We start from the raw sequence: 10,949 nt of genomic DNA, 5'->3' as shown, positions 1-10,949 counted from the left end.
GGACAAGAGATGTTTGGTGTATTTTGAGAGATGTAAAGCAATATGCTGTATTTATGTACTACAGAAGTTTCATATAGCATCATGGTGTGCATTTGACCTATTGAGGCCTTGTTAGGATTTCATTTTTAAATTGTGTAAATTTAAACAACTTTAAATTGTTTTTAAAACTGCAATGCTTATCTATTGCCTTAAGTGTCTGGGTGACTAAATACTTTTTGTATTGTTCATGTAACTGATAACTTGTTGGTCCTTTCTGTTTCCTTGTGTTTTATATTTTATCACTATTCAAATGTTTTAACGTATGCTGGAGTTTGTAATGTCTTCTTGAAAATAAAATACATGCTGGTTTTACATTACTTTTTTTTCCCGTTTGCTCCAGAAGGGTAATTTCCAAGTAATTTCATTTCCTCCTTAAACAACGTCAACGTTGCCTTCAACAATTATATGCCCATAAATCAGTGGACTCCTAATGGAAAACAAATCCAGAAAGCATCATAAATCTACTTTTTTTTTTTTTTTTCTAAGTTGATATGAGAAAATCCACAGCATGTCTTTGTTACAGATGTGAACGTAGCTACTTAATTTTGACATTGCCCCAATAGGTTTAATTCATACCTGCCAACCTTGAGACCTCAGAATTAGGGAGATATTCAAAAGGCGGGGGTAGGGGGGGTGGGGGTTGTGTCATATATAATCACACACACAAACAAACGTAAAGAAGAATATAATTCATTTATCTGTACATAGTTTATACATATTATGTACAGTAACAACAACCCAAACCCATTTATGCACACCCAACCCAATCCAGTCCATTTAGTTAGGAATTTGCAGGCATATTTTTTTCTTTTTATTCGCCATGTCTTTTCTTTATTCCTCTTCCCCTTCTTCTTCTTCTTCTTCTTCTTTTTCTGTTCTGAATTTGCCGCGCTTGACTTCTGGGTGTAACCTTTATTATTGGGAATGGAACGGCTACAGCGACTGGAAATTTGCTGTCACACCGCCGTAGCCAAGAACGTAAAAATCACTAAGCAACTGTAAACAGGACAGCGCAACGCGGCATTAATTCACTTATTGAGATACAAAAAAAAAATAATAATTTAAAAAAGCAAGATAATGATTGCTTTTGGCATTAAATGACAATCTTTTGTCAGAAAATGAGTTTTTAATATTGTATGATGTAAATAAGTAAAAAGCTAGATTTACCATGTAAGCAATACTTGCCTTTTAACCTTGATTACATGGAGGAAGACGAATGCTTAAATGAATTTCGTGTCAGAAAATGTGACCTACCAATTCTGGTAGATTTTCTCTCTTTTTCTATGCATTTAGCATACGCTTTTATCCAATGCGTCTTACAGTGAATTCAAGCTATCTTTTTTCTTTTTTTTTACCTATCATGGTAAAATAAAATATTTTTTATTACCTATATAGATGTTCTCGGGAATCCCAATGAGATCGTTTGTGATCAAACAATCATAAACTGATGCAAATTACAGTGTCATATGCCATAACATTTATTTACCTAATCTCTCACATTGAAGCGACTCCGGCAAATCAGCTGTTTTCCCGTAGTAGACCGATAAAGTAGAACGTTACAAAGTAGCAGTAAAATTCGCTCATGTACACTATAACGCCAGAATGGCGTTGCCGTTCCACCAGAGGCTGTTGCTAAGTTCTGTCTGAATCGGCGCCAAGTGACGGATGGTGTAGAAATTTTGTTGTCTGGGTGGAAATCGCGAGAAATTCGGGAGAAAGGACGGCCTGGGAGATTTTCGGGAGGGGCTTTGAAATTCGGGAGTCTCCTGGAAAAATCGGGAGGGTTGGCATGGTTTAATTAAAGGTACAATTTGTAAGATATTTGCATTAAAATATCCAAAAACCACTAGGCTAGTGTTATATATTTTGTCCAGCTGTTTACTAACAATATCTCTAATGTTTTCAACTACTTGTAAACCATGAGAAAATTCCCATTCTAATCAGTGACACGGGGGGTGTAGTCGCCTGTCAATGACGTTAGTTGACCTTTGTTACCGCCTTTACTGACGTAGAAACCACATGACAACAGTGTCGTGGACAAAGCGGAAGTAGTGTCTAGCGTGACGTCCAGCAAACCACTTGCTTGCTTCAGGCAGTTCCTTATTTAATTCTTGCACGTTTTATGGTGGATTATGTTACTTATTTACGGAACATAAATTTCTGGTTACTGTCTGCCGCTGGTTCTGTCGACAAGGACAGCTCCCATAAACTTGTGTTTTACTTAACAGGTGAGTTGTTTTGATTAGTATCTTTACAGAAAACGTATGCTATTATAACGACCAACAAGATTAGTATTTCATACAGGCCAAACGCGGGGCATCGCGTCTCTAGACCCCGCGCTAGGACGCGTCTGATCCATAGTCTGTTTGCGTCTTTGCATTGACTTTGTATGTAATCTACTCGCGGTAGAAGCATAGACAGTAAAAGAAATGGACACAGCGACCCCATTGGAACTCAATTGAGACAAGTGAAGCCCGTTTTTAGCTATTTTTAACACTTCCGTTTCTGACGCGCAGACTCAAACGAAGCTTGATGACGTCAGCAACCTGTCTGACAGATGTAATTCTTCTAGTAGCTGTGCATGCAAACTGCCATCGTTAATCTTCCAGAGACGGCGAGCTTGAGCGGGGAGTTCTTTGGCGTGAGTGAGCAGGAGTAAGTATTCTGATTAATTATTTTGTATATTATTTTAAAATGTAACGCCAGTACTTCATATTAAGTTAATTGCCTGCGAGCTTCTCTTCCTGTCCTTACGGTAATGCGACAGAAAGTCGCATTGTTATGACGCAATCGTTAGCCTATTTTTACAAAAACTGTTTCTACGGGGCCATAATGTAACATAGAAAGTAATGGAGCCCTTTATACATTGTCATGTATCATTAGAAATAAATAATGGACAAATGGAGTCTTTAAACGCCTCAGATGTAAAGTTATTCGCTGTCAAAGTGACGCCAAAATGAATGGGAGGTCAATGGGATACTAACGTAAGTGAAGTTCTGCTACAAGATGGCGGCACCCGGCTGACTTCAACTTCCGGTCGACTTCCTTGCCGCTTGGGTAGAAGACAACAAATCCCATCATCCATCAAACCGACCGTTTATAATTATTGTTTTGGTAGTGTGCCCTCTCGTGGCAGGTCCTACAACCTGTACCTTTAAGCACTGCACTGCAATGGTTGTTTTAAATGGTTGACAGAATATTTAACTTGGGTTAATTACATGCCATATTTGCGAACGTGTATTGTTGATTTTGTGCTTAATTTCATTGTTATAATTGTGTATATAAATTGTATTATTAATAAGTTAAGAGTTTGTCGATTTATCACTTAGTCGGCTCCACGGACGTTTAGCGCTCTAGGCAACTCAACTGAGAATTCACCATAGAAAAACGTTGATGAATTTGTTTCTAACGTAGAGAACTAGCATTTGTGACAATAAACTAATCACTATTAGGTTTCATACATTCTATATCCCAAAATAGGGACTTTTTCAGCCATTGCTACTAACCTAACTCGTTAAAAATGTAAATTCTTGTAAACAAAGTGATTAATTCTTCTTTCTGTTATTCACCACGGTAGCTTTAAAACTAACCATTTTGTTCACAAGACACTCACTGAGTGTTACTGCCTTCTCACTGTCTGAAAGGGATAGTTCACCCAAAAATAAAAATTATGTCATTTAATAACTCACCCTCATGTCGTTCCAAACCCGTGAGACCTCCGTTTATATTCGGGACACAGTTTAAGATATTTTAGATTTAGAACAAGAGCTCTCTGTCCCTCCATTGAAGCTGTGTGTACGGTCCATGTGACATCAGAGGGTCAGTTAGAACTTTTTGAGGCATCAAAAATACATTTTGGTCCAAAAATAGCCAAAACTATCTTCTCATCATTGTCTTCTCTTCGGTGTCTGTTGTGAGAGAGAGTTCAAAACAAAGCAGTTTGTGATATCCAGTTCACCAACGAATCATTCGATGTAACTGGATCTTTTTGAACCAGTTCACCAAATCAAACTGAATAGTTTTAAACTTGTGTCTCCAATACGCATTAAACCACAAATGTCTTTAGCTGTTAACTCTTTTAATGTGGCTGACACTCCCTCAGAGTTCAAACAAACCAATATCCCGGAGTAATTCATGTACTCAAACAGTACACTGACTGAACTGCTGTGACGAGAACTAAAGATGAACACCGAGCCGAGCCAGATAACGAACAAAACATTGACTTGTGCTCTCGGACCAAATCTAAAGTATCTTAAACTGTGTTCCGAAGATAAAAGGAGGTCTCACGGGTTTGGAACGACATGAGGGTGAGTTATTAATGACATAATTTAGATTTTTGGGTGAACTATCCCTTTAATGAAGAAAAACAAAGTTTGCATTGTAGTCTGTTACTAGGTTTGCACATTATGTATATATATTCTTGTTTGTGTATTTTCGGCAGTGTTCGTAGTATGCAAGGGATGATGACAGCTGATGGAAACATGACCCTCAATTTATCAGAGTAACCGTCAGTTCATTTGTTTAATGCTGAGTACGTGTTTATGTCTTCAGCACTCCCTGCGGTGAAGTTCGGCGTGACATGATGAAATCTGAGAGTCTGGGTGACACGACAAGATAATGTTCACACGACACCCGCTCAGTCAGCGCAATATTTGGCGTAGAGAGAGAGAGCCAGTGCCTGCTATGTTTGATACGCAGACAGCGGGAGGTTTGGGATTCTCATCCGTCTTTGTTAAAAGCCCTGCTGTCACCGTGGGAATAAGAGAATCAACATAGGCATCACTGCTAATTTATGTATTCATCAACTCGACAGCCCTGGTATTGTTTGTCCTCATTTCCTCATGACATTTGACGAGACCCAGCGATGTGTGCCAAACTCACTCCAGTCAGAGCAGATATTATTCGAAATGGTTTTATTTAAATATAAATATGTGTACAAAGTTACAAGCAACAATAGCTCATTTTTAGCAAATAAAATTATTTGAACATTATTAAAAAAAGAAGAAGAAAGAAACAGAAAGGAAAAAGTCAATTAGTTAAAAACTGATAAGTAACATGGGGGAAAAACATTCTGAACCAAATAAAGTCAACTCAAAGAAATAGATATATGCATTTTATAATATAAAGGTACTTTACAATAGAGCAGCTCACACTCTGTACATTAAGGCTTATATAAAATATAAAAATAAAGACAAGCAATGTTCATTTCAATTTTTTTTTTTTTTAATCTTTCCAAATGGAGCCGACCATTCAGGCTCAAATGGCAGTATGGAAACTTCCAAATGCAGGTATCCAAGATCGAATTGATGTAGGGTGCAGTAAGTGGTTTCTCACACAAGGAACGGACAGATGAGAAGAAATGCTGAATACGTTCACATACACACATCATCTGCATGCAACAGACAGGAATGAATTTCCCAACAATTTGTACAGTCATTGAAGTGGCTCTAAGTGGATATGGACAGTACTGCATTTCACTTGCTATTTCTTTTTTTTTTTTCTATGTACCGTATTTTTCTGACTATAAGTTACACCTGAGTATAAGTTGCACCTGTCCAAAAATACATCATGATGAGGAAAAAAACATATATAAGTCGCACTGGACTAAAAGTCGCATTTATTTAGAACCAAGAACCAAGAGAAAACATTACCGTCTACAGCCACGAGAGGGCGCTCTTTACTGCTCAGTGGTAGACTTCAGGAGCACTGAGCAGCACAGAGCGACCTCTCGCGGCTGTAGACGTTTTTTTTTTTTTTTTCTCTTGGTTCATGTCAAATTAATTTTGATAAATAAGTCGCACCTGATTATAAGTTGCAGGACCAGCCAAACTATGAAAAACAGTGCGACTTATAGTCTGGAAAATACGGTAAACATTTTAGTGCTGCCTGATGGTGTCAGCCATGTCAGCATGACATTAAAGTCACCTTGGCACACTTAATAACATACAGTGGTCACATAAGGAACGTTACAATATTATTACTGCAAGCTGCAAGGCTGTGCTGTAATTTAGGTTTGCCGTATATGGCTCGACTTAAGAAACCGTGGTCCCGTAATGGGCTATACTCAGAACTCTGCAAAAAGTCCTTGAGGGTAGGCTATAGCTTAAAGAGACTGCACCTCTAAATTTGCTTCTTTGGGGGGTTGGCCAATCCTTTTTCTATCAAACAGACAGAAATGTAAAATTATTTTATAGATTTTGTCCATATATAATTTTTTTTACCAGAGCATTCCAGTTTCCCACATTGGTCCATTGAGGCTTTACATAAATACTCTCTTACGAGCAGTGCAGACTGCAGAGAGAGCTTCTGAAGAAATATCTTAAGGTGCTTTCTTCTGCTCTCCTGCTTTGTGGATTGAACTTTGAGCCACTTTGTGTAAGCAAGACCTGTTGTCATTGATACACAAATGTGCTTAGAATTCCATCAGCATGCCAACAAACACTTTTTTTTTTTTACTTTTTTTTTTTTTTTTAAGATTATGTAATTATGATTGTTTCAGCATAGTGTCATAAGCATGTCCCCATTTGCAAAGGTTAGTTCATGAGGACACCTCCCTTCTCCAAAGCACTGCCTTCCTTCTCCAAGATCTAGAAGGGTCAGTGCCAGAACCATTTTTAATGGAAATACAGTGCCATAGAGATGGATTAATGGACGGTGTTTATTTCCCTTAAAAGTTCAATGTTTGGTCAAAGAGAATTAGTAGCTTGATGGTGACTTCCAAGCTTGAGTGGCACATTGTAGTTCTTCCCAAAGTTTCCCATTGATCCAACATTCACTTCAATACAGCAATAAAGCTTTTCCACCTCTTGAATCTCAGTGTAAAGTTGGCTTAATCCCTCCTGAACCCATTCAGAAGAAAGTCCTTGTTGACCACGATGATGATCGTGCTAGACACCTTCGAGGGAGCCATCACACATGAGTCTGCATGCGTTGCTGAGAGGGCCGTCCATAATCAGACTGTGGCGACGACACCTGTGAGGATGCGTATGAGAATCGAGAAGAGCTGGACACCTTGCTGGCCTGGTCTGAATGCTCATACCCGTCAACCTTCTCGTAGGATGCAGGTTTGACGTAGCTCGTGAAGGCACGGCCATAGGTGGCGGGCAGGTAGGCGGAGCCCGCATAGACTGGCTCCTGAGGGTAGATGGTGGGAGTTTGCTGTTGTTGCTGCGGCTGTTGTGATTGCTGTTGCTCATAGGTTGTGCGTGTGGCAGGGGTTGTGGCATAACGCTGGGAGAAGTCATAAATCCGAGGCTGAGTGGAGTGCTGGCCGTATAAGGGGCTCGGCGAGGGAAGCTGAGAAGGAGTGTAGACTGGACGTGCATTAGGGACATATTCGGAGAAGCCGGTTCTTGTAATGTGGCGGTCCTCGTGAGCCCGCACATTGTAGTACCCATTAGTGGGGTCCTAGGAAGAACAAAAGAAAACCTTGTCAGAATAATAATAAAATCTTGTACTGAATGAAATACATGCAAATTATTTTAGTAAGGTGCTAGATACAAGTTAGAAATTGACCAAGAATTGTAGGTTTTCTTGAACACGATCCCAGCTTGTGGTGTGATACGATATGATCTCAGCAAGATTGTGTTATTAAGTATAGTAGTTTCCTCAAACCTTTGAAAACAACCTTTTGCTTTTATCGGATTAACCGTCCGAGTCCTGCTTTGTGAAATGAAATACCTTGATATCTGATCTCTCATCCTCCTCCTCTTCCAGCAGGTCGCTGTGCTCTGTGCGAGACGTTCCTGGAGACTCACTGCTGTTGGGAGCCTGAGAAGAGTACAGAGATTTGGCTTACAATCTGCTTGGTGTCTATGGGATGTTAAATGTCATGCAATCATAATTAATATTGTCCCTAACTCCTGGTCTTCTTTTGAACAAATAATCAATATATACGTTTTTTACAGTCTTAAAATAAATAAATAACTTTACCTTTTGGCCTAGATATTTTTGGTCCTGATGGATAAAGTATAGCCTAACATTTTGTTTTCTTATTGAGTATCACATTTCCCTCAGAAGTCCGGGAATAAATGTAAAAATTAAATTGAGTTGCAGCATAGCAGAAAAAAAAAATAAATAAGGGAAAAAACTGGTATAAAATAAATTTCTATCTATTAAGCCATTCTAAGTATTTCTTTTTTGGTTTGAGAGTGACTTACCATAGGCTCCTTCACGTCCTCTTCATCGTCATTTCCTCTTGCTGCGTTGTGGTCACTGTGCACGATTTGTACGCGGATGTCGCTCTTAGACAGGCGTGTGCCCTTTTTGCCTGGGTGAGGAAATAGCGCAGTGTATAGAGATTAATGAGGTGAACGGTGGGAAGATTTCCAGAGAGGTGAAAAGGTCAACACTGCTCCAGGCAAAGAGGTGGCCCCACAATTAACCTCTGTCTACTTAGTTCGTTTGATTTCTAATGTATCATGTTTTTGAGGAGAGATTAAGAACTCTCAGATAACATCTGACCTTTGACCTCACCTTTAGCAGTGTGGCGGTAGCAGATGGAAACCAGGGTAATGACACAAACGATGAAGACACAGCCTCCGGCCACCGATGCTCCAATGATGATTAGCAAGGGGAGGGCCTCTGCAAGGAAAACAGGGACTGTGACTGAGCTGAATTACATCTATTATTACATCTACCTTTTCAGTTGTAGGGCATGCAGATGATCCAAATTTAGTCTTTCATTTCATTCAGTGGATTTTATGTTTCTATTACACCGTCCATAATGCTTTGTTTGTCCTTTACACTTTTTGACCTGCCATAATCTTATTTAAATATAATAATAAAAAAAAATTATATATATATATATATATATATATATATATATATATATATATATATATAGTGTATGAACAAAAGTAGTCTTTTTTTTTTTTTTTTTTTTTTGCACAGTTGCAAAGCACATTTGTAGATTGAATTTTGTACAACAAATGCTACCACATATCTTCTATTAACTTTTACAAATGAACTGGGTAATTGTGAAATTTTCATATATATATATTTTAATGACCTTAAACAAGGTTAATTTTCCTTGTGTAAAATATATAGATTTTTTTTTTTCTTCTTCTTCTTCTTCTTTCTTTAAAGTTTGGGGCTAAATTATGATCCAGACATGTTCTTGACATTTTCTTTGTGAGATTTTTAAATTTTCAAAGGTATTTTGAATCTCTAATTGAAAAAAAGCTCTCTGTTTGTTAAACGCGTTCTACAAAGAAGTTCTTTTCCAAGCCACATCCAAACTCAAATGTAACATATAGAAATGAATCTAGTGTGATCCACAGTGGCATCACCGGAACAGGCTATTGTCTCTAATCTCTGGTGGAAGAGGGGTAACCGGGCCTGACATGCAGTGAGGCAGCCAACAGTAATCTAATTAGAGATTCCAGGAGATAGCACTGTCTGCCTCTCAAGAGACTTGGCTTTGCTGCCTTGATGCAAATTGCTGGCGAAGACCTTATTTTTGGTGTCTCCCAGTACAAAGGCTGAAATCATCTACCACACTCTTAGTCTTATTTAAGCAGATGTAAGATGTGCATACAGTGCACTGTGCATGCAAAATAAAACGGTCAGTGAAGCGTTACATACCCATGCCGTACATTAGGTCTTGATTTAATTCATTCAGGCTCAAAATCTATATCTTTGTTATGGAACGAATGTATTCATTAAGTGAACCATCTCCTGATTAAATGATATTGATTTGGTGGTGTATAATTAAGACAAGCACAGGGTTGCAGAGTGTTTTGAGACTCGATTCCTGCAGATAGAGCTGACTCAAACTGGATTACGGCTGGTCATGTCTAATCTTAGATAAAAGGCGGTGGATGAACTGTTCAATCAACTGGAAAATCAACTTTCCTTCAATAATTAAAGAGATGGTGCCAAAAGTGCTAGGCCCATCCACAAATATAAAATCCCTGCCTTTTTTTTTTTTTTTTTTACTTTACTCTCAGTTGCCTGCTTCTCACCCCTCCAATTTTGGATTCTTCAGACCTAAACTTTTCCAACAACATTTACCCAAACACTACCAGTCAAAAGTAACTGACTGAATTTGTTTCTCACAATCTTGAGAAGTTTTTGATCTTAAGGTTTAAGGTTAAATGCATGACATATAATACAAATGCATTTCTTAATAACAAATATATGTATATTTTTTTATTTTGTTGTGGGAGGGGAAGCATACATGTAAACTCAAAATTGATTTAGATTGAATACTGTTTAAAAGCATCTCAGGTCAGAGATTAAATCTAGGGCTTTCTACTCCCGAGAACCTAAAATGTAAATTTTTTTTTTTTTATTTAACATGTTTGATCACTACCTACATGTAATATCCATACTTCATTTTATGTAATTTCATAATTTAATCACTACCACCAGTCTAAATGTTGGAACATAGTAAAAATAAGGAATTAGATGTTTTTAAACTTTTGACCAGTAGTACATTGCATTCGAATAAAATGATGTTTTACACAGGATATTCTGGCATGAGGACCACACACCTTCCTCTTCAAGAGTGACCAGTGCCATGCCTGAACCGAAGCGGTTCCACGCAGTGCAGTTGTATCGAAGCTGGAAATCTTGGGCCAGAGTCTCTGAGAGGATTAGCGAGGAAAGGACCCCTCGGTCACTGTGTACTGTCTGCACGGAAAAACGACCAGAAGAGCCAGATGACAAGATCATGTCCCCAAATGTCCATACCTGAGGAGGAAGACGCAGCAAGGTATAAGATGCAGCAACAGTCTTTATACTTAAATTTTATTTAAGCATAAAATGACAATTACATTTTTGATGATTTGATAATGAAAAGGCAAGAGGGATTCTTAATGTCAAACGGAAAGTTAGTAATTGCAAAGACAAAATCTATATTTATTTCAACATGCACCACTGAATTGTGACCAGGAACATGTTTTAAG

The 10,949-nt window shown here is 38.3% G+C and overlaps 1 protein-coding gene and 1 long non-coding RNA gene across 2 annotated transcripts in view; one reads left to right on the top strand and one right to left on the bottom strand.

The window, feature by feature from the left end:
* The first annotated feature begins 1,536 nt into the window (after positions 1 to 1,536).
* Positions 1,537 to 10,643, top strand: LOC128028979 (uncharacterized). Its single transcript, XR_008187280.1, has 3 exons — positions 1,537 to 2,267; positions 2,556 to 2,694; positions 10,510 to 10,643. It is a non-coding gene; the product is annotated as an uncharacterized LOC128028979 (long non-coding RNA).
* LOC128028978 (kin of IRRE-like protein 1) overlaps positions 5,524 to 10,949 on the bottom strand; it is a 40,382-nt gene continuing 34,956 nt past the window's right edge. The window contains exons 11-15 of the mRNA XM_052616400.1: positions 10,536 to 10,734; positions 8,515 to 8,622; positions 8,199 to 8,308; positions 7,720 to 7,809; positions 5,524 to 7,446 (exon numbers count right to left, since the gene is read on the bottom strand). Coding sequence (XP_052472360.1) covers positions 6,949 to 7,446; positions 7,720 to 7,809; positions 8,199 to 8,308; positions 8,515 to 8,622; positions 10,536 to 10,734 — 1,005 coding nt within the window. The 3' untranslated portion in view covers positions 5,524 to 6,948. The remainder of the gene's footprint in view (positions 7,447 to 7,719; positions 7,810 to 8,198; positions 8,309 to 8,514; positions 8,623 to 10,535; positions 10,735 to 10,949) is intronic.

Source organism: Carassius gibelio, chromosome A15 (assembly GCF_023724105.1).
Source record: "Carassius gibelio isolate Cgi1373 ecotype wild population from Czech Republic chromosome A15, carGib1.2-hapl.c, whole genome shotgun sequence".
NCBI lineage: Eukaryota > Metazoa > Chordata > Actinopteri > Cypriniformes > Cyprinidae > Carassius > Carassius gibelio.
This window is presented reverse-complemented; position numbering and strand designations above follow the sequence as displayed.